The 25086-nt window shown below is 43.9% G+C and overlaps 1 protein-coding gene across 2 annotated transcripts in view; it reads left to right on the top strand.

Annotated features, from left to right (window-relative positions):
• The first annotated feature begins 2425 nt into the window (after positions 1 to 2425).
• The window catches only part of LOC142750050 (G protein-coupled receptor kinase 5-like), a 96256-nt gene continuing 73595 nt past the window's right edge, over positions 2426 to 25086 (top strand). For both annotated transcript variants that reach the window (XM_075858806.1, XM_075858807.1), the window contains exon 1: positions 2426 to 3034. In XM_075858806.1, the coding sequence (XP_075714921.1) occupies positions 2983 to 3034 (52 nt within the window). In that variant the 5' untranslated portion in view covers positions 2426 to 2982. The remainder of the gene's footprint in view (positions 3035 to 25086) is intronic.

Consider the following 25086-nt stretch of genomic DNA (forward strand, 5'->3'; position numbering starts at 1 on the left):
GATTCTAGGACTACTTCGATGACCGCTTTTTTTATTCTCAATAAAATGGTTAATGAGGGTTGTTTTTTTTTTTATTTCAATAAAATATTTTTTCTGTGTCTGTGTTTTATTTTAAACTATATTACTACCAACTTAGTAATGGCCGCCGGCTGATTGACAGTGTCCATTGCTAAGGCGGGGCTTAGTGTTAGCCGGTGCAGAGGCGAACACTAACCCCCATTATTACCCCGGTACCCACCTCCACCAGGGGTGCTGGGAAGAGCCATGTACGATCCAGTACCCGACCGTCTGTAGTGATGGTTGGGCAAAGGGGCGGCCGCAGGCTGGTATCATCAGGCATCAGGTATTACGGTCTGCTGAGCCACTGTATCTAATCCTATCATGTGTGATACTGTCTGCTGGGCTGTGTATCTAATCCTATCATGTGTGATGCTGTCTGCTGAGCTAATGTATCTAATCCTATCAATAGTTTATAGGGTCGTAGTGGTATAGATAAGTTATGCTGTCTCCTATACACACACACTTTTTGGGGGGGGGGGGGGGCACATATGTATTGGGGCTATTTCCCCTGATATTTTAAGTCCTTAGTGACGCCCCGGCTGCTAGTGCTGCATTGTTGGGTCACTTAGGAGCAAACCAAAAGAGAAAACAGCCTCTGATTTTCAGCCGTTTTTGGAGCGGTTTTTCTATTCAGTCAATGAAGAACCGCTCCAAAAGTGACGTGCACTTCTTTTTACGAGGCCGTGTTTAAAAACGGCCGTGTAAAAAACGCCCCGTGGGAACGGAACGCCGTTTTTCCCCTTAAAAATCAACGGGCAGATGTTTGGAGGCGTTCAGTCCCCGCATTTTACAGCCTGAAAAACGGCTGAAGATAGGTTGTGTGAACAAACCCTTACACATCTCTGCACCACCCATGTTACGCACATCTGCGGCCCATTACACGCCCACACACCCCTTTGCGCCGTTATATGCTCAAAAACCTTGGCACGACAAACTATTCACACACAACTTTACCCCTGCAGGCTACATACGTCGCGTTACACACCTCTGTACCTTACACACCTTTGTGCTCCACACATTACACACCGCTGAAAGATACATATCATACGCAGTTCTAACCCCGCGCGTTACACCTCTGTACATCACTGCACGCTAGATACTCGCACCGTTACATACTTGTACAAACCCTGCATCCAGCGCGTTACACACTTTGCATCACTGCGCCCCGCGCATTACACACTTGCACATCTCTGCGCCCCGCGCATTACACACTTGCACATCTCTGCGCCCCGCGCATTACACACGTGCGCCTAGCACGTTACACACTTGCACATCTCTGCACCGCACGTTACACATTTCCACCTCTGCAAAGCAAGTTACACACCTGCACCGCACACTTCTACCTCTGCACCGCACGTTACACACCCGCACATCACCCCTGCACCGCACGTTACACACCCGCACCGCACGTTACACACCCGCACATCACCCCTGCACGTTACACACATCACCCCTGCACGTTACACACCCGCACATCATCTCTGCACCGCACGTTACACACCCGCACATCATCTCTGCACCGCACATCATCTCTGCACCACAGGCTACACACCTCTGCACCGCACGTTACACACCCGCACATCACCTCTGCACCGCACGTTACACACCCGCACATCACCTCTGCACCGCACGTTACACACCCGCACATCATCTCTGCACCGCACATCATCTCTGCACCACAGGCTACACACCTCTGCACCGCACGTTACACACCCGCACATCACCTCTGCACCGCACGTTACACACCCGCACATCACCTCTGCACCGCACGTTACACACCCGCACATCACCTCTGCACCGCACGTTACACACCCGCACATCACCTCTGCACCGCACGTTACACACCCGCACATCACCTCTGCACCGCACGTTACACACCCGCACATCACCTCTGCACCGCACGTTACACACCCGCACATCACCTCTGCACCGCACGTTACACACCCGCACATCACCTCTGCACCGCACGTTACACACCCGCACATCACCTCTGCACCGCACGTTACACACCCGCACATCACCTCTGCACCGCACGTTACACACCCGCACATCACCTCTGCACCGCACGTTACACACCCGCACATCACCTCTGCACCGCACGTTACACACCCGCACATCACCTCTGCACCGCACGTTACACACCCGCACATCACCTCTGCACCGCACGTTACACACCCGCACATCACCCCTGCACCGCACGTTACACACCCGCACATCACCCCTGCACCGCACGTTACACACCCGCACATCACCCCTGCACCGCACGTTACACACCCGCACATCACCCCTGCACCACAGAAAAAAGAGCACATGAAACTCCTCCAGCAGTGCAGGCTGGCTCCTCCCACACATGTGACTGATCACATGGTCATGACATCATCAAAGGTCCTTTAGGCACTAGGATCCAGCATCTCCCGTCTACATTCACCGCCTCCAGTTCATGTTACTTCCTGCTGTCGCTGCCCCGGGGATCATCACCCCCCGGTCAGGGACCCCAGCACTGGGGAGGATCCCCGATCTACTGTCGCTGTCTACTAGATCCCGGTGATCAGGCCGGGAGGAGAGAGCAGCAGATCCCCCTCCTCTGCCCGGAGCTGCTGATTATGGGGCTACTATTCCTCTATAAGTTGTTTTTCTAGGACCCCCGTCTCTGATCCTCCTGCCCCCTCATTATCTGCAGGGGTTGGGGGAACCTCCCGTGTTTTATAGACGGGGCCGCACACAGGACCCGCAGCTTCATCCCGGGGATAATTCTCTATTTGTATTTTATACATTGCGGACATCGGAGACCCTGCAGATCTCTCCACACCGGCTATAGGATCTCTGGATCCACTGGATCTGTAGTACGGCACGTCCATGTCTCCTCTTCTAGTCATTCTCCCCAATGATAATCGCCGCATCCATTGAATAAACTAGGAGATCATGGAACTGGAAAATATTGTGGCAAACACTGTACTGTTAAAAGCCAGAGAAGGTGAGAAAAGTCCGGATCTCGGATAATTGATAATACCTTATTCATTTATTATTGTAATGTTGTTATATATTTTTTGTTTCTAGTGTTTTAATTATCGCTTTTAGTTTTCCATTTTATTTGTGTTTATTATTATTATTATTATTGTTATAATATTTTATTATTATTTGGGGTATTTTTAATTATTTATAATATTTATTATTCTTAATAATTTAGTTCAAGAAAATAACAATAATATTATGTAATAGGGATAAAATAATAATATAAAAATTGACAAATAAAGAGCAGTCAATGTCTTGTTTAAGACTTTTACTTCCGCTAGATAGTCAAGTTTGATCGTCTTCTCAGCGATCGTCTGCTATATATATATATATATACCGGGGATGGCATTATTAATATTAGTAGTATTCGGTCATTCCGATCATATTTCCAGGGCTATTAGTGGCATCTTTTTTTTTTTTTTTTTTTTAAATAAGTATATATATATATATTAAAACATTTTTGAACACTTTTTCTATGGATAATATTATTGTATTAACCTTATTATATTTCCCAGGTTATTTGTGGTATTATTATTGTTATTTTTTATTTTCTTAAATTATTAAGGATAATAATACCCCAAATGATATAATATTATCATCCCTATTATTAATGGATAAGGCTTGGTTCACATCTGCATTGGGGTCCCGTTCCGACGCGCCTTCGGAGATTTCCGTTAGAACGGGACCCTGAGCAGACATAAACTGACACCGACGGAAACCAGAGGTTTCCGTTTCCATCACCATTGATTTCAATGGTGATGGATCCGGTGCCAGTGGTTCCCATTTGTGTCTGTTGTGCACCGGACCTGTCGTTTTGCAGGAAGCAATAGCGTAGTCGACTGGGTCCGGTGCACAACAGACACAAACGGGAAACCGTGGGCACCGGATCCATCACCATTGACATCAATGGTGATGGAAACGGAAACCCCTGGTTTCTATCGGTGTCAGTTTGTATCTGCTCAGGGCCCCGTTCTGACGGAAAGCTCAGATGGAACGTCAGAACGGGACCCCAACGCAGAAGTGAACAGAGCCATATTGTTGGAATTATAATAAAGTATAAAAAAAAATAATGAAAATACCAAATAATAGAAATGGTCACCTAATCTATTACTGTTAATGTTATTTTATATTTTTATACTGTATTCTTAATTCCACCAATAACCCAGTATTAGGGTATGTTCACACGGCCACATTTCAGACGTATACGAGGCGTATTATGCCTCGTTTTACGTCTGAAAATAGGGCTACAATACGTCGGCAAACATCTGCCCATTCATTTGAATGGGTTTGCCGACGTACTGTGCAGACGACCTGTTATTTACGCGTCGTCGTTTGACAGCTGTCAAACGACGACGCGTAAAAATACAGCCTCGTCAAAAGAAGTGCAGGACACTTATATACATTATATGCAGGACACTTCTTTCAGACGTTTTTGGAGCTGTTTTCTCATAGACTCCAATGAAAACAGCTCCAAAAACGGACGTAAAAAACGCCGCGAAAAACGCCGCAAAAATTGCGAGTTGGTAAAAAAAACGTCTGAAAAGCAGGGTCTGTTTTCCCTTGAAAACAGCTCTGGATTTTCAGACGTTTTGGTTGACTACGTGTGAACATACCCTTAGGCCTCATGCACACGACAGTAAGGGTTTTTACTGTCCGCAAATACGGATGCTACAGGTACACATCTTGCAGAGAAGAACAGGACGTGGTTATATTTTGTGGATCATTTCTACGGCACAGACCCACATCTGTAAATATACGGAAAGGTGTCTGTGGCCAATAGAAATGAATTTGTCCGCAATATCATCCGTAATTATGCATGAAAACGATGGTCGTATGCATGGGGCTTTAATAGGGAGGATATTATTATTGTTTTTATTTCCATGGGTTATGTCATTATTAATAGGTTACTGTTTATATTATTGGATGATATGTCTTCTTTATATGTAATTTGTAATAATAATTCCCCCAATAACGCATTGCTATTATGGATGATGATGATAATGTAATTCTTAGGTTCTTGGGTTAGTTCCGTTATCTGTTCTGTCATAGTAACAGAAAATTGAAAATAACTCAAGTGATGGATCCGTCACATGACGGACACCAACAACGGAATACATTGACTTTTTAATGGGTTTCTGTCATTTTCCCGGACAAGATAGAGATGTATACTGCGTTATTTTGTCCCGAAACTTGGCAGATTCTGCGAAGCCTCCAATGCAGATGTGAACAAAGTCTTAAGCCTCGTGCACACAAACGCATTGATTTTGCGGTCCGCAAATCCACGGGTCCGTAGTGGTCCATCCGACTGCAAAAAAACCCTTGTGCATCCCTGTGTTATCCGGACTAACGGATCCACAACAATTCTCCAGTATTGGTGAATCCGCAATTGCGGACCATAAAATGACTTGACCTGAGTTTTTGCGGTCTGCAATTGCGGCCCCCGATCCGTGTAAATCACGGTTGTGTGCATGGGGCCATAGAAAAGAATGGGTCCACTATTTATCTGCAAAAATGCAAATAAATTGCGCCCGCAAAAATAGTCGTGTGCTGATCCTTAGTAGTGTCATTATATTTTCTTATTCTTGTATAAAGGATGTACAGTGGTACACAGGGACTCTGGTGCCAAAACACGAAGCCACAGGGACTCCTTGTGCCACCATATGATTCTCTTTTTATGGGGTTATAAGTAATGTTTTTTAGGAGAGAATAGCTCTGTATGGTGTCTGGCAGAACATGGCTTTTTTTTTTTTGTATTCCATATGAAATAAGAGCCATAAAGAGGTAGTCAGGATCCTTACAAGTCTATGGGTGCCCAATTACGGCTCTGTACACCCTCTGAGTTGTACAGATCCATAAAACGAGTGTGAGCACGAGGCAGAAATGTTGAATATGGATCCATAGTTCTGCCTCTAATACGGATCTATAATTAAAAAAAAATGTGTCAATAAAGCAAATCCTCACTGATTCGCTCATGTCTGGATCTGCAGATTTTTCGAAACCGAAACTCCCAGCATTTCCTGACGGCCATTGACCACTTTGCTAGGATATGTGTTATCGAGGTGCGGCAGTAATGGCACTATATTTCATGTGCTTGTACGGACATCTCTGTACCGTATACTAAGGGCGTTTCCATTCTATGCTGTTACATAATCCACAATAATGAACGACTCCTTTAACTATAGGAATGGCATGTGCAGGAATTTCCTACAATCAGAAAGTTTCCCTCACCTCCATGACCACCGATGATCCTGAAAAATAAGGGGCAGACGTCCCTTTAACTTTGTCCCCGCAGATCGACTCTCCCGGTTACCCGTTAAAGTAAATGGGGCTTTGCTACCGCTCCCTGCACTGTGAGTGGTCCTTCGTTCTGAGGATTGTGGGGGTCCTGGCAGTCTGTTCCCCACGATCAACAAGTGATGACAAATACTCATGATATGCCAGCACTTGAGCCTTTAGGCTCATGCACATGACTGTATTACGGTTCTGTTTTGTATGGAGCTGTAATTGGGCTGGTGTAAAGGTGCACGGGGGCCTCTACATTACCTCCCGTGTGCTTCCAATTTTTGATTTCGACAGAAAAAAACATGGTGGCATGATCTATCGGACTCAGTACGTACGGAGGTATTCTCCCTTGCTGTACGGCAGTATACGGAGGCTGTACAGCTCCATTGTAAAGGAGCCCCACAGGCTCCGCGCGCTGCCCCCACAGGCTCCGTGCAATCCCACCACAGGCTCCGTGATTGCAACTAGCGATCAAGAAACAATTTTGAAGCATTCCGAAGCTATAGAGTTCCATCCGTCAGAAAAGGTCATTACCGTGGACTCACCAATCACAGCCAATTTACGGCTTATATATTATTATCACAAAGATTTCTGAGACCCGTGACGATTAGCGAGAATTACAGAATGTCTTAAGCCGGCTGAAGATGTAAGATATCTGCCATCTGAAAGTTCAATGGTCGGCAGTTATCTCTCCTGATCCTGTTGTTAAGACCAGTCTAGAAAAAAGGGTCTACTTTTTTTTTTTTTTTTAGAAATAGCGCCACTCCTGTCTGTTTCTGTATTGCAGCATTCACTTAAATGAGTATGAGCTGTTTCTAGAAAAGCAGAACCTTCTTTCTAATCTCATACAACCCCTTGTATGTCCAGCTTGATGCCTCTGCCCCCGCTTATATTCAGAGGAGCGTTAGCTGAAAAAATTCACAATGGTCACTCCTCTTTTCTCTGAGTGCCGGCGGATGCCCATTTTCTTGTTAATTTCTGCATCCAGGTTTAAGGTATTGCTTTATCACAAAAACTCCTTCTCAAATAGAGCTGGCCCGGTGACCAGCGTGTCTGGCTTTTGAAACACGTATTGCATTCGACTTCACATTTCCCCCACAGCGGCTGCTACTGGTGAAATGTAGTATTACATGCCTCCTATTCAAATGAATGGGCGACCATGTAATACATAGCTGACTGAGTCCTCCAGAGCAGGAGCCGCTCTTTCTTAGTGACTCTCCACTACTGACTAATCTGGGATCCCCCCTCTGTGATGTCCATGTGCCAGAATAACGACAAATGAAAAAGGGGTGTCTTTATAATACTACCCCGGGATGTACAATACAGTATAAAGGGTTAGTTGTGATTTCTTCCTTGTTTTAATACGAAAAATATTAATAATTTGACCTTGTTTTGCATGGAATAATCTAGTTCTGTGGAAATATTGTCAGCTGACAAGTTGTGGTTTATGCGTCTTGTAGTCTCATTACAGGTGCAAATTGATGGTTACATCTCAAAGCCCGGATAATTGTATATTACAGCTTTAATAATACGATCACTCATTTATATGGGTGTTTGAGGAGGTAGAAAACTTACTTGAGGGATAGACCTGGTTATATCTCAAGCTCTCAGGACTAGAATTTATTTTATGTAGAATATTAAAAAGGTTGTGTGAGATTAGAAAAACATGGCTGCTTTCTTCTAGAAACAGTGCCACTCTTGTCCATAGGCTATGTCTGGTATTGCAGTATTTACTAGTCCTTCTCAATGAATTAGAATACCATTAAAAAGTTAATTTATTTCAGTAATTCAATTCAAAAAGTGAAACTCATATTCTATAGATTCATTACACACAGAGTGATCTATTTCCAGCATTTTTTCATCTAAGGTTGATGATTATGGGAACAGTTAATGAAAACCCAAAATTTAGTGTCTCAGAAAATTATATTATATAAGCCCAATTTCAAAAATGGTTTTTAATACTGAAATGTTGTCCTACTGAAAAGTATGTGCAGTATCTGTCCTCAATACTTGGTCGGGGCTCCGACTCTGCATGAATTACTGCATCAATGCGGCGTGGCCTGGAGGCGATCAGCCTGTGGCGCTGCTGAGGTGTCATCAATGCTGCGTAGCATGGAGGCGATCAGCCTGTGGCGCTGCTGAGGTGTCATCAATGCAGCGTGGCATGGAGGTGATCAGCCTGTGGCGCTGCTGAGGTGTCATCAATGCGGCGAGGCATGGAGGTGATCAGCCTGTGGCACTGCTGAGGTGTCATCAATGCGGCGTGGCATGGAGGTGATCAGCCTGTGGCACTGCTGAGGTGTTATCAATGCGGCGTGGCATGGAGGTGATCAGCCTGTGGCACTGCTGAGGTGTTATCAATGCGGCGTGGCATGGAGGTGATCAGCCTGTGGCACTGCTGAGGTGTTATCAATGCTGCGTGGCATGGAGGTGATCAGCCTGTGGCACTGCTGAGGTGTCATCAATGCGGCGTGGCATGGAGGTGATCAGCCTCTGGCACTGCTGAGGTGTTATGGAAGCTCAAGGTTTCCGTTATATTTTCTGTTGAAGGGTTCACCCGACGGAAGCCTCCGGCGGAACCCCTCAACGGAAAGCCAACGCTGATGTAAACAGTCCCTTAGAAAATGTAATTCCTCTTTTCTCCAGATGTTCAAGAAGTTAATTTCATTTTCTGGGAAAGCTGGCAGCTGTAAAGCAATTTATAATGGTTGTCACCCATCTTTCTTAGAATAAGATCAGAACAGCAAACTGGCCCAACAAGTGTTAGGCCCCATTCACACAACAGTATTTCCATCTATCCGTAAATATTGTCCGTATATACAGATCCGTAAAAAAAAGGAGGGCTGCAAATGATGTCACCAACATGTTGCATAGCAACGCTTCCGTAAATACGGATGGTTTACGGATGCACATCCGTAGCCGTCCATATTTACGGAAGCGCCCGTAGTCCGTGCCGTAATTACAGACAAGAATAGGACAGGTTCTATCATTTTTTTTTCAGCACGCACACAAAATACTGGCCAATAGAAATTAATGGGTCTGTAATTACGTATGACATATACGGTCGTGTGCATGGGGCCTTAGCGCCTGTTGACATGTGCGGTTTAGCTTTTCGTTGTTTTGCTCCGTCAGAAGAGCAGAAGAAGGAAAATGCTGGAAGAGCCTGTTCCGTTGAACGACTGAGACAACTGATGCCCAACGGAACCCATTGACTTTAATGGGTTCCATCAAGGTATCCGTGGTTTTATTGGAAGCAATAGCACAGCGTGCTGCGCTATTGTCACCGGTATTTTCAGCTGGATTTGTGACGGAGGCGCCTAACATCACCAACACATCATTCAGGTATAACATTTTTCTATTGAGATCTATGGCAGGCTTCTAAAAAATGTACTTCAGTGTAGTATTTTGGCCACCCCTGCTCTGTATTATTTCCATGATATGAGGTACAAATGCTTCAATAAAATGTAGTAACTTTGTAAACACATTACATTGCTTATCTTGTACAGATCCTGAGTTACAGCCTTCATTATACTCCAGAGCTGCATTCAGAATTCTGCAGGCTTCAGAACTGAAATCTCCCAGCATTCCTTGCTGGTTCCGTGTCAGCAAAAAGCTTACTCTTGCTTATTGATTTGTAGGCTTTACAATTAGTACTTTTCAATTATTTGATGTAGGAAAAGCTAAATATCCCACTGCATTATAGGAGCTACGCTAAACTGTTAAGGGATGTGTCTGATGAAAAGCTTGCTGACTGACTCTGTTGGCTAAAGGCCCTTTTACATGGGCCAATGATCTGGCAAACGAGCATTCATAGAAACGCTTGTTCCCAAATATTGCATTGTGTTAACAGGGCAACGATCAGCCAATGAACGAGCAAGAAAAAATGAAGGGGAAGCAGCGCTCATACGTGCGCTGCGGCCCCTTCAAATTAGATAATCGGTGGGGGTCCCGAAAGTCGGACCCCGACCCATCAGTTATTGATGGCCTAAGGATAGGCCATCAAATTTTAGTCTCTGGAAAACCCCTTTAAACCCTTCCTGACATTTGTCATATGGATAAGTCCTGGAAAGCCAGTGCTTCCCGCATTTTGCCGTATCCATACGACAAATGGTGGACGCCGGCTCAGAAGCTGAGTCGGTGCCACCATCCCCGGGTGTCGGCTGCATTTTATAGCTGACGCCCGGGGTGGCGGCAATGGCAACCGGAAGCCTAACACTGGCCTCCCGGTATGCCTAGTACGGAAGACTTTCAGGACCCGACTGGAGGCGGGGCCTAAAAGGCTTTCGTAGCCGCCGGCTCAGGAGCTGAGCCGGCGTCATCAGCGGTGGATGTCAGCTGTATGTTACAGCTGACATCCACCTGTAACTGCAGGAACCGGAGCTAGCTGTTATTTCTGCCATTAACCCCTTAGATGCAGCGCTCAAGTGATCACTGCATCTTAGTGGTTGGCAGCAGATCGGCAGCCCTAGAGGGCTGCCGACTGCTCCTATGGCAACAGAAAGCCTAAAAAAAATGGCCTCCTGCTCTGCCATTACGGAAGCAGATTATGCCCAACCGAAGCTAAAGCCTAATCGGCTTGCTGTCCGTGAATGACTGACAGATCTAATACAATACATACAGTCCTTTTATTATTGAAAAAAATAAATCATTCATAGTTGGTATCGCCGCGTCCGTAACGGACTGAACTATAAAAATAGAAAATATTGTTATTTATTCCACGAGGTGAACGGCTTAACCCCTTCCTGACCACCCCACGTAGATTAACGGGCTGCAGAGCTGGTCCTTGTGCCTGCAGCCCGTTAATCTACGTGTGCTCCTAACAGAGCACACAGACGCTCCCCGCAGCCCGGTATCTCCCAGCACGGGCTGCTACTAGCAGCCTTAGTACTGGGGGAAAACATCGGGTCGGATCACAGCGGTGATCCGAACCGATTAACCCCTTAATTGTGGCAGTCAATAGTTACCGCCACATTTAAGTTGTTATAGCAACATCGCCACCCCGCCACGGGATTGCGGGGGCCGATTGTTGCGGGGGGGGGGGCTATTGCTATGGCAACCGGAAGCCTAACAAAGGCTTCGGGTCTGCCATCTATTGAAGGCGATTACGTCCTGCCAGAGGCAGGACCTAATATGCCTCCTGTCAGTGTGAAACTGACAGGTATAATTCCCTGCAATATATAAGTATTGCAGGGAATTATAACAACGATCCAACAATTGGATCTTCAAGTCCCTAGAAGGACTAAAAAAAAAAAATGTACAAAAGTAAAATGTCAAAAGAATAAAATTTAAAAATTTACTTTTTCCCCTTATAAAGTCCTTTTATTAGAAAAAAATAAATAAACTATTCATAATTGGTATCGCTGCGTCCGTAACGGCCTGAACTATAAACATATAACACCATAAAAAAATAAACTATACCGGAATCTCTATTTTTAGTCACTTCAGCTCCCATATAATTTTCATAAATAGGGATCAAAAAGTCGCATGTACCCAAAGATACTACCTATAAAAAGTATAGCTCGTCTCGCAAAAAACAAGTCCTCATACAGCTCCATCAACTAAATTTTTTTAACGTTATGGTTCTCAAAACTTGGCGACAGAAAAAATACATTCTTTTTACCAAAGTAATTTTATTGCGCAAAAAGTTGTAAAACATAAAAAAGTGCTATAAATTTGGTATCGCCCTAATCGTACTGACCCACAGAATACAGTTAACATGTAATTTATACCGCATGGTGAACGGCGTAAAAAAAATTCCAGAATTGCTGTTTTTTGGTCACCTTGCCTCCCAAAAAATAGGATAAAAAGTGGTCAAAAAGTCGCATGTACCCCAAAATGGTACCAATAATAACTACAACTCGTCCCACAAAAAAACAGCCCTCATACCGCTACGTCTATGAGAAAATAAATTAGTTAAGGCTCCCATAAGTCAGGAAAGAAAATATGCCGTTGTGCCGGCCCGAGGGGAACATTTCTTCTGTTTTCAAAAGGTGATTTATCAAGGCCCTAAAATTAGGGAACCAGGAAGGAGAGAGCCCAAACATATCTGCGGGAAGCGACGATGCCCGTATTATACCAGGGCAACACTTTACCAGTAAAATTCCCCAAACTGCAAAGTGTGTACCAAAAGGGGGATAAGGAAGGACATTTATCAGTGCAACACTGACCTGTGCATAAAAGATTGCTTGACCGCATAACAAACATCTATGGATTATTTTACCCCATTATTATACCACCTGACTATGCCCCTGATGTACTCTGCCCAGCTTACATGTACCCCCACATTATAAACTAAAATACCAGTAAACCTCCAAACAAAACTACTACCAAGCAAATCCACGCTCCAAATGGCGCTCCTTCTCTTCTGAGCTCTACAGTGTGCTCAAACAGCAGTTTCCTTCCAGATATATGGCATCGCCATACCCGGGAGAACCCTTTTAACAATTTTTGATGTGTGTGTCTCCAGTGGCATAAGCTGGGCACGTCATATTTGCCACTGAAATGGCGTATCTAGGGAAAAATGTAAATTTTTACTTTCCACCATCCGCAGCGCAATCATTTATGGAAAAGACCTGTGGGGTGAAAATGCTCACTTCACCTCTTAATAAATGCCTTGAGGGGTGTAACTTCCAAAATGGGGTCACTTCTCAGGGGTTTCTTTTATTATTTCACATCAGAGACTCTGTAATTATGAACCAATACTTTGTAAATCACCAAATTAGGCCTCAATGTCGCATTGGTACTCTTTCACTCCTGAGCCCTGTCGAATGTCCAGGCAAAAGATTAGTGCCCCATGTAGGGTGTTTCTACAACCGGGAAACACCGCATAATAATTAGGGAGCTGTCTTGTTATGGTGGCACAAGCAGGGCACCTCATATTGACATATCTATTGAAAAATCCCATTTTCACTCTGAAATATCGAGTGCACACTAATTTATGCAAAACACCGGCGGGGTTAACATGCTCACTACACCCCTAGGTGAATACCTTAAAGGGTATAGTTTCCAAAATGGGGTCACTTCTGGGGGGCTTCCACAGTTTTTTTGTTCCCACATGGGCTTTGCAAATGTGACATAGCGCCCAGAAACCAATCCAGCAAAATCTGCACTCCAAAAGCCAAATGGCGCTCCTTCCCTTCTGAGCCCTGCCGTGCACTCAAACAGCAGTTTATGACCACAAATGGGGTATTGCCGTACTCGGGAGATTTTTTTTTTACAAATGTTGTGGTTCTTTTTTTCCTTTTATTTGTTGAGAAAATGAAAAATTTTGAGCTAAAGCTGCGTTTTATTGAAGAATAATGTTTTTTTTTTTGTTTCACTGCCCAATTCTAATAAATTCTATGAAACACCTGTGGGGTCAAAATGCTCACTACACCCCTAGATGAATTCCTCAAGGGGTGTAGTTTCCTAAATGGAGTAACTTTTTGGGCATTTTCACGGTTTTGGTCCCTCCAGGGGGTTTGTAAATGTGACATGGCCTCCGCAAACCATTCCCGCTAAATTTGAGCTCCAAAAGCCAAATGGCGCTCTTTTCCTTCTAAGCCTTGCCTTGTGTCCAAACAGCCGTTTATTACCACAGATGGGGTACTTTTTTACTCGGGAGAAATTACTTTACAAAGCCTTATTTTTTTATAAGCCTTTTTTTTTTTTTATCCCGTTTACATTTCACGCTAAATAATCTGTTAAATTAATTCTTCAGGTTATAGCAGGTGTGTAGATACACAATATATGCAGGTTCTTTGTTTTTATGTAATGCAATCTATGGCCAATAAAATATATTTTAGGCTAAATAGTTAGTTGTTTTTTTTTTTGGGTCGCTATTTTATTTTTTTTAATCCCCATTAAGGGGGGATAAGTTTCCAACAATTTTTTACTTATAAGGTATTAGCATACTTCTGTATACTAATACATTACATTGTGTTACTATGACACAGGGTGCTGTTAAGACAACACATAGTGTCGCAGGCTTATTGAACAGACAGCCCTGGGGTCCTTTCTGGGTCCCCAGGGCTGACTACAGTGGGTTCTCCCTAGTCTCCGATTGCATCACCAGGTTTCCGATCACGTGATCGAAGAGGGGAGTCCCCTTTGATCATGTTGCTGTCATTGACCACAGTGATCAAAGGGTTAAACAGCTGGGGTCAGAGTTTCCTCAGATCCCAGCTGTATTCAGCAGGCTGCTGTAAGCACGGGAGATGTTAGTAACCGCTCCTGCTTAGAGAATGAGCGCTCACTAGATGCCAAAAGACATCACCGTAGATGATGGACCTGCACCGCCTGCTGTCCAAAGAATGTGGGCGGTCGTTAAGGGGTTAAATCCGTTCCTTCACCTAATACTTATTCCTAAAGGGGTCTGGCTGGTGACAAATTCCCTTTAAAACTTTTGCATAGCCCCATAATGCATGAATAACCTAAAGCCCTCCCCCACTTCTAATCAGTCCCTGACTTGTAGCTCTTCCTTCTCAAAAAGAGGTTCTGCAGCAGCTATATGAATGAGTGTTATGAGCAATAATGTAGTCACTGCTACACTCTAAGGCCTTATTCACACGACCGTGAAAAAAAATGTCCATTTAAAACTGATCAACTATCAGTTTTTCATGGCCCTTTTGCATCAGTGCGTCTCTAAATTTTCATCCGTTTCAAGTCTATCTGTTCGTTTTTAATGGCCGTTTGACATCCATTTTGCATCAGTTTTTCATGGCCGTTAAAAAAACTGATGAATTTCATTGGTCAGGCTTTTTTTGTCCCAGCCCCCTGTAAACAACCAAAGGAAGGTCACATGTTCACCTAGACACTATTTACAGCCTCCCTGTATATAATGCCACACACCTCCCTATATATGATGCCACACACCTCCCTCTATATGATGCCACACAGCCTTCTTGTATATGCCACACCTGCCTCCCTGTAGATGATGCCACACCAGCCTCGCTGCAGATCATGCCACACCAGCCTCGCTGCAGATCATGCCACACCAGCCTCCCTGCAGATCATGCTACACCTGCCTCCCTGTAGATGATGCCACACCAGCCTCCCTGTAGATGATGCCACACCAGCCTCCCTGTATATGATGCCACACCAGCCTCCCTGTATATGATGCCACACCAGCCTCCCTGTATATGATGCCACACCAGCCTCCCTGTATATGATGCCACACCAGCCTCCCTGTATATGATGCCACACCAGCCTCCCTGTATATGATGCCACACCAGCCTGCCTGTATATGATGCCACACCAGCCTCCCTGTAGATGCCACACCAGCCTCCCTGTAGATGCCACACCAGCCTCCCTGTAGATGCCACACCAGCCTCCCTGTAGATCGTGCCACATACTCACGAGAGCAGCGCCGTCTCTCCTCTTCTTCACTTGTGGTCACTCGTCTGCACGAGATCTGGCAAGGCAGCGCGACGGGGCGATGACGTCATCGAGGCGCCTTCAAACCCATGAAGACGAGTGATCACACCTGAAGAAGCGCCGCAAACGTGAGTATGCCAACGATAGCCAGCAAGGGAACTAGTAGTTCCCTTGCCAATCCCCATGTAACAGATCCGTTTTTAACGGTTGTTACATGTATTGACAGCCGTTAAAAACGGATCCATTGACTTCTATGGGGGCCGTCAGGCCGTTAAAATGGCCAAAAATAGGACATGTCCTATTTTTTGACGGCCATTATTCACGGGCCGTTAAAAAAACGGCCGTGTGAATGCACCCATAGAATATCATTGTTCTTAAAACGGCCATGTGAAAGCCGTTAAAAGGACGGCCATCACATGGCCGTTTTTCACTGTCGTGTGAATGAGGCCTAAGGCCTTTGTAAATAAAACAAAACAAAACACTTGAGTTGTGACTTTGTGCTTTTATATGACTTTATAATTCTTGTTCGGGGTACGTTATCGTTATATAATATACATGCTCATCACGGTTGCGGCAAGGATCAGGTCGGACCTGAATTTGCCAGTCTGTACTTTTTACAGAACATAAAACAAGTCATAATGGATGATCGTAACGCTCCACAAGTAATACAACAGGATAAAAAAAAAATACTTGCAAAACTATGTGTTTCCTGTGCCTGCAGTGAGGTTTTGGTAATGACGTCGTTTGGAGGGCTTGTGTATTCTACTGTTTCATTTCCATCCCCTCCCACTGTCTCCAGCGGATCTGATAAACTGTTTATTGCAGCAGCATTTGTATTATTTATATATTATTCTTAATATTTTTACTGCAGATTGCAGCCTCATCTGCCCCATGAACTATAAAGAAGTGGATAAGCAGCTGCCAGACACCTCTGGTGCTGCTTATCTACGAGTCGGACAAGTAAAATCCATCCTGTTTTCCATGTTTACAGAAATTGGGGGACGTGAATGAATATCCGATAGTTTGGGTATTCTGCCGAGATATACAGGGCCCTACATAGACCTCCAAAGTGTGATCACCGTAGGTCCGGCTTCTCTCTCCCCCGCCAGGGTAGCTGTGGCCAACCACGTAGCATTACATGTCGGCCATTTAAATAATTGTAATTCAAGTACATGCTGGTATTATATTCAAAACCAGTATCCCATTTAGGGGTTTTTATGAAAAAAGACGATTAACGGACATGTTGGATTTTGCCTACTGTTGTTGTGGCCCCTATTGGATGATTTAGGATGTATTCATACGGGGCAGTTTTGCTGCCTTTTCTGCCGCGCATCTGAAAACCGCACCGAAAAATTCATGCAATTCAGTGATTTGCAAAATTGCACCAAATCACGGTAAAACACATTTGGTGCGGTTTTTGCATTGTGTGAATACACCCTTAGGGGAGGTGGGGGATTGGTGGGTCCAAATAGAATCCCATGTATATATGTTTTCTGCCCTGGGTGGATTACTTTGTTTCCTCTACCAGCTTATGATGTGTTTTATGTAGTCCGTAAAGTTAAAGGGGTTGTCCAGGCACAGACACCTGATGACCTATCCACAGGATAGGTCATCAGTATATAATTGGTGGTGGTCCGACACCTGGACCCCACACAGATCAGCTGCTCCGGCTATCAGATGTTATGAAGGATATACAGTTTTCGGAGCCAAAAGCAGATGGCTCCGACCACTGCGTAGGCCGTCCTGCAGAACAGCAACTCTGCCCCTATTCACTTGAATAAGAGCAGAGCTTCAGTGCTGCAGCTTTGCCGCTATTCCATGACCGGAGCAATCTGCTTCCGGCATGGACAGCTCGTGCCCGGAGGCAGCCGGAGCAGCTGAACGGTGCGGGGTCTGGGTGTCGGACCTCACCGATCATATACCTATCCTCTAAATAGGTAATCAGTTGTCTATACCTGGACAACCCCTTGAGGGCCCAATGTGGGCCGTGAAAACAAACTCTGATCAACGAGACAGCTTGTTGATCAGTGCTCGTTTATTCCTTTCACAAGACCAGCGATCGTTACTATATTTGTTCGTCCCCATTAGGGATGCACGATTCATCAAAACTTCGATACCATGCATCCCCAAACGGTTCAATACCGTTATTTCATGTTTTTCGATACTTGGCTGTGCGGACGCACAGCTAAGTATAGTAACACATGAATGCATAAGGGGGCGGCTGTGTAATAGTCATTGCACCGCTCCTGACAAGTGTGCGCACCGTCAGGATGATGTGATGCGGCCAGCGCTGCACTAATGATTGCCAGCACTGAAGACAGGACATGGCGGGCGCACTACAAAACAACTACAATGTCAGGAGCGGGGCAATGGCTGTATTACACAGCCGCAGCTCCGCTCTATAACGGCGCGGTGATCAGAAAGACCACTTCTCTCTGCCGCTATTCCCCTGAATGCTGCGCTCAAAGCTGACTTCAACATTCAGGGGAAAATGAGAAGGGGGGATGCTCCTTGGATCGCATCACAGGAGTCCCTGTGACGCGATTGAGGGACATACCATGTATGGGCGGACAGCCCAGGGTTCATTGAAGGACCCCAGGGTTGTCTTACCATAATTCCTGTTGTTCGGGCATACTTGGGTATGTCTTAACAACTGCCTGTGTGCTATCCATACACAGGCTAATGTATTGGTATATTGATAGATGCCAGTACATTAAAGTTTTAAAAATAAAGTAAAAACATACAGTAATATTAAATTAAAAAAAATACGCATACACCTTTTTTTATAATAAACATTAAAGTAAGTCTCCATACATAAAATATACACATTTGGTACTGGCGCGGCCGTAATAACCTGCACAACAACTTTTTTTCATCATTTATGATGTGTACGCTGTAAAAAAATAAACTCCTTTCTTTCACTTATTGTGAGGCACGAGGTGTGATGAATTTAACCTCCATGTGACTCACATTAATAGTAATTAAAGGGGCAATACATGACAAAAAAAGGGCATTTAAAAAATACCAATTTGAGGGTACAGCTGTAGCCTTTGTAAAATATAAAGAGCTTAATAAAATCTGTAAAAAGGTAATAAAATCATCAAAAATACAAAATGAAAGGCAGGTGGCCAAGGATAGTAAAACAAATCCGTAAAAATTCTTCAAGTATATAAATGCAAAAAAGCCAAGGTCTGAACATGTTGGACCCCTAGATAATGGTAATGGGGAGTTGGTCACAGGGGATCAAGAGAAGGCAGAGTTACTAAATGGGTTCTTTAGCTCTGTATATACAACAGAAGAAAGAGCAGCTGATGTAGCCTGTGCCAGTGCTGTTAATATATCAGTTGATATACTGAATTGGATGAATGTAGATATGGTCCAAGCTAAATAAAATAAATGTACACAAGGCCCCGGGACCAGATGGGTTACACCCTAGAGTTCTTAAAGAGCTTAGTTCAGTTATTTCGGTCCCACTTTTCATAATATTCAGAGATTCTCTAGTGACTGGTATAGTGCCAAGGGACTGGCGCAGGGCAAATATGGTGCCAAAGGGCTCTAGGTCTTCCCCGGGTAATTATAGACCAGTAAGCTTAACATCCATTGTGGGGAAAATGTTTGAGGGGCTATTGAGGGACTATATACAGAATTATGTGACAATAAATAGCATTATAAGTGACAGCCAGCACGGTTTTACTAAGGACAGAAGCTGTCAAACCAACCTGATCTGATTTTATGAAAAGGTGAGCAGAAGCCTAGACAGAAGAAATGCCTCCCGATCTGACCCCCTTAGACTTTTATCTTTGGGGTCATCTGAAGGCAATTGTCTATGCTGTGAAGATACGAGATGTGCAGCAACTGAAACTACGGATACTGGAAGCCTGTGCTAGCATTTCTTCTGCGGTGTTGCTATCAGTGTGTGAAGAGTGGGAGAAGAGGGTTGCATTGACAATCCAACACAATGGGCAGCACTTTGAACACATTTTATAAGTGGTCAGAAACTTGTAAATAACTCATGAAAGAATAAAGTAGCGTTAAAACCAAGCGCACCATTATTTTTCTTGTGAAATTCTCGATAAGTTTGATGTGTCACATCACCCTCTTCCCATTGAAAAAACTAAAGTTGGATACAAAATGTCCGACTTCAAAATGGCCGCCATGGTCAACACCCAGCTTGAAAAGTTTCCCCCCTCCCATATACTAATGTGCCACAAACAGGAAGTTAATATCACCAACCATTCCCATTTCATTTAGGTGTATCCATATATATGGCCCACCCTGTAGATAAATTTAAGTTATGCATCTGGGTATGAACAACCTGCAGGCATCATATGTCCTAGGGGGCGCTACACTGGGGGAGTCACTTGTTGAGAAGGATCTGGGTGTACTTGTAAATCATAAACTAAATAACAGCATGCAATGTCAATCAGCTGCTTCAAAGGACAGCAGGATATTGTCGTGTATTAAGAGTCATGGACTCGCGGGACAGGGATGTAATATTGCCACTTTACAAAGCATTAGTGAGGCCTCATCTAGAATATGCAGTTCAGTTCTGGGCTCCAGTTCATAGAAAGGATGCCCTGGAGTTGGAAAAAATACAAAGAAGAGCAACGAAGCTAATAAGGGGCATGGAGAATCTAAGTTATGAGGAAAGATTAAAAGAATTAAACCTATTTAGCCTTGAAAAAAGTCGACTAAGGGGGGACATGATTAACTTATATAAATATATTAATGGCCCATACAAAAAAATATGGTGAAATCCTGTTCCTTGTAAAACCCCCTCAAAAAACAAGGGGGCACTCCCTCCGTCTGGAGAAAAAAAGGTTCAACCTGCAGAGGCGACAAGCCTTCTTTACTGTGAGAACTGTGAATCTATGGAATAGCCTACCGCAGGAGCTGGTCACAGCAGGGACAGTAGATGGCTTTAGAAAAGGCTTAGATCATTTCCTAGAACAAAAAAGTATTAGCTCCTATGTGTAGAAATTTTTCCCTTCCCTTCCCTTTTCCCATCCCTTGGTTGAACTTGATGGACATTTGTCTTTTTTCAGCCGTACTAACTATGTAACTATGTAACCCCATCATGTACCTTACACATTAACCCATTATGACTGAGAAACATGATGGGGTTAATTACTATTAATGTGAGGCACATTCAAAATTCCTCGCGCCTCACATCAGAAAATGGAAGAACTTTTTTTTATTTTTTTTATTACTGTTGGCAAAGTATAGTTTTGGTATCGAAATCGCAATACTACACAAAGTATCGGTATCGAAGTCCAAATTCTGGTATCATGACATCCCTAGTCCCCATACCTTTCCATCATGTCGGCAGCACATCTCCCTGTTTACACAAGGAAATGTGCTGCCGGCTAATGAACATTTTATTGGCCGCAAAAATAAGGCGATTGGCCGAGCATGTTCATCAGCTGATCATTGCGCTGTTTACACAGGGCAATGATCGGGAACAAGAGTTTGTATAGATGCTCATTGGCCCAATCATTGGCCTGAGTAAAAGGGCCCATTACAATAACTGTCGTCCGAATGCTCGTTCCGCCAACGTCTATACATACATGTGTACGCTCGGCTCATGCATGTCTTTAATTGGCAGAGGGGAATAAGCCACTGCCAGACACTAGACATCCAACATGCCCCATCTTTCTATCGGGGTGGGACACCCACATACACATCAGATTGCTCAGCTAGTCCTTCCAAAATCAGCAGGTTCGGCCAACTTTCATCTATGTATGAGCACCCTAATTATTTTTTCCTTGTCAGAAGACCTCAATTAAAAGGAGCCCAGGTTCAGTACGTAGAAGATTCACAGGCGTGTTAACTTATTGTTGAACTGCCAGAATGTTTTTATCCAATGGGGCTTGAAGATTCAAAGCTGGTGTTATATACATTCATTTCTCAGTTCAGATTAATGTGGCTATTTTCCTTGAATCCAAGGTACGGCTTAGACCTCATTCACATAGTTGAATTACAGATCATAATAAGGTGCCTCTGATTTTTTTTTTTCTCACAGTAGTAGTCTGGGATGGTGCATTCTGTAGACCTCATGTAGGTCACCGTACAAAGGCACATGGAGATTCTAGAAGTCCATAATATAGACCTAAGGGATTCAGTGTGCCGCCGTACAGAAATACGCGCATGGAATTGCCGTGTGCAAGAGCACTTAAAGGGGTTGCCCGGTGTAGAAAGCCCACTTTCATTTACCCTATTAGGATAATCTGAGTTAATAGAGGGGGATCCCTTATTCGGGATCCTTATCTTTTGGCCAGAGTGGAGAGCGGTTATAAAGAAGGTCTCTCCTTCCTGGAGGACCTGTCCTGTATTACACAGAGAACCCATTGATCTATATGGGCACTGTGTAAGGGAAATTGAACACTTAAGGCCCATTTACACAGCAGTCAATGGGACTGCCAATGATCAGGCAATCGTACGAATGCTCATTCCTAATTATTGACCTGTGTAAACAGGGCTAAAATCAGCCGACAAATAAACACTTGTTCATCGGCTGATTTCATCTTTAATGCTGCCCTGAAAAACATGGTCATCATCAGCACATCTCCCCGTGTAAACGGGATGTGGGCCGACATTATGTAACCTAATGGGCAGACCGAACGATCATGTTAACGATCGTTCGTCCTTATACGGTTTGCATTGGCCGTGTAAAGGGCCTTTAAACAAGCTGTAATGATCGGCTCTCATTATGGGCATATAATACCCATGTAATCCCAGGTTTATCCACAGATAACAATTGATCCCTGGGGTTCCAGTAGGGGGACACTTTGGGATCCGCTTATTGTCAAGGGGGTCCCTGATCCCCTGTTAACAAGTTAGGATTGTCAAAAGCAGAGAACCCCTTATAAAGTGTACTTCCCATGTTCATTAAGATCTAACTTTACTTGGTAAAGCTCACGTGATGACGCTGGCCTAGGAGTGCCTGGAGGAAACGGTATCACGCTTATAGGTCCTCGTCAGAGGCTCTCTGCTAGCTCCGCCCATTGAGAATTTCGGACAGCCGAACCCAGATGACTAGCTAGCGGTTCATTTACATATTGCTTAATGAATAAAGAGGGGGCAATATCTCAGCAACGGGGGGGGGGGGGGGGGGGGGACAACGACGACATGGAAGTAAGGAACAAACACTGCTGGACTCCGACACAGCGGCAATTACGTATGTCTGATAACTCACTTTGTAGGAGCTAGTGACAGGTCCTCTTTAAACATGTTTCCTGTAGTAGTAATAAAAAGACAAAGGATTATGTTTAGACTTGATGTCAAAACTGTTTGGGTTTTAGAATAGTTTTAATTAAATATGGTAAAGAAACTCTGCAATTCAGACACGCACTCCTGGAAATGTAAATACTAATCCTAAACTAGTGACAGAGTTCCCGAAAGTATCTGCTCTGATGTCATTTAAAATAAAATAAACATGTAAAAGTTTTCAAAATTAAATAAACATGGATTTTATTTAAAAAAAAAAAAAAAGAACAATTTCCTTCAAAATTGTACATAGCCTTTTAATGTTGCGGGTCTCTTCTAATAAAAATGAATTGTTCCATGTGGACAACCCCTTAGGGTATGTTCACACGGCTTATCGGAAGCAGAACGCCTCCAAACATCTGCCCATTCATTTTAATGGGAAAAACGGCATTCTGTTCCGACGGGCCGCTTTTTTACTCGGCCGTTTTGAAAAACGGCCGCGAAAAAGAAGTGCATGTCACTTCTTGAGCCGTACTTGGAGACGTTTTTCGTTGACTCTGTAGAAAACCAGCTCCAAAAAACGCAGCGAGAAACGCTGAAAATCAGCTCCGTATTTTCAGCAGTTTTTTTATTAAGCGTGTGAGCATCCCTTAGGCTATGTTCACACACTAGACTAAAAACTGCTGTAAAATATGGAGCTGTTTTCAAGGGAAAACAGCCTCTGATTTTCAGCCATTTTTTAAGCATCAAACACTTTTTGACGCTTTTTTTGACCCAATGAAAAACTGCTCCAAAAACGGCTCAAGAAGTGACATATATACTTATTTTTACGGGTTGTTTTTGGCCGCGTAAAAAAACACCCCATCTGAACGAAACGCCGTTTTTCCCATGCAGATGTTTGGAGGCGTTCAGCTTCCTTTTTTTCAACGGGGTGTTTACGGCCTGAAAAACGGCTGAAAATAAGCCATGTGAACATAACCTAAAAGTTTTATTAAGTTCTCTAGATTCTGAATCTCTTGACACTTCTTCCCATGTTGCTGGGTAGATTATTTTGGTGGTAATTCAAAAGCTGGGCCCCCTCACCAATTTTCTGGATCAAGGCAGGGCTTGCACACAGTACATGGACGAACCATTTTCCTTCCGATCATCACTGACCGTAAATAGGAGCCGTAGACCAAACACATTGAAGTTAGAGACATTTTTAGTAATAGTCCTAATTATGTCCTAATTTTTTATTGGAATCTTTTCCTTTATGAGCAAAAGCATTTCCGAAACTAGTCCGGTGAAGTAGAGGGTCCCCTTTTTAGCAGAACACAGGGTGCCGTTCACCCTATTATGCATATGGTGCAGTAGATACAGGCTGGACATTAAAGCATTCTATGTCTTCTGTATTTCGGTCATCTGCTCTGCTGTCAGATCCCACTCCTAAAGGGCGCATGTCTGCTAATAGAGGTATTCCCTAATACACTTCCACTTCCGATCCCTTGCATATTTGTATTCTCTCTTTTCTGGATGACGTTTATTTCATCCAATCTCTTTATGAAAGATTGCAGTCCTTATTCAGTTTATAGTACTTTAGATTTAGTTTTGGTCGTAGCATTGGATTTATGTAGATGGAGCATTATATAAACACATTAAGGTTATGCTAATATCTCTTGCTGCCCTTTCAAGTTAAAATAAACATCCCCTATGAATAGCGCATGGTTTCCTTTTGAAGTCTGCGGCACATAAAATTACAGCTGGTTTCTAATTTGTCTTTTTGTTCAATCGTATTTTTTATTCTTTTTCTAAATAATTGATGTTCAAGCCACTCTTAAAGGGAACCTGTCAGCAATTTTGGGGGCTCAAAACTGCTGACAAGGTGATATAGGAGAGGGGGAGGGCATTTTAGCATAGCTTTTTTTCTCGGGCATGCAAGCTGCATTAATGAGAAAATATGTTTAATTCCCCAGGCGCAGTGATCGCAATTGCCTCTGAGGCGGGACTTGCACGCTGCAAGCCCCACCTCTCTACTCTGAGTGACTACTCTAGCGTTCTCCTGATCTGTCCACTAGTGCCGTCAATCAGAGCAGATTTGCGAACAATGCGTCGAGGGGGGCTAAAACTTTGGTTTCTTTGTCATGCAACTTGCATGACCGAGAAGAAAAAAGTTTAAGATTTCCTCCCCCCTCC

The sequence above is a fragment of the Rhinoderma darwinii genome, chromosome 3 (assembly GCF_050947455.1).
Source record: "Rhinoderma darwinii isolate aRhiDar2 chromosome 3, aRhiDar2.hap1, whole genome shotgun sequence".
In the NCBI taxonomy this organism is placed as follows: domain Eukaryota; kingdom Metazoa; phylum Chordata; class Amphibia; order Anura; family Rhinodermatidae; genus Rhinoderma; species Rhinoderma darwinii.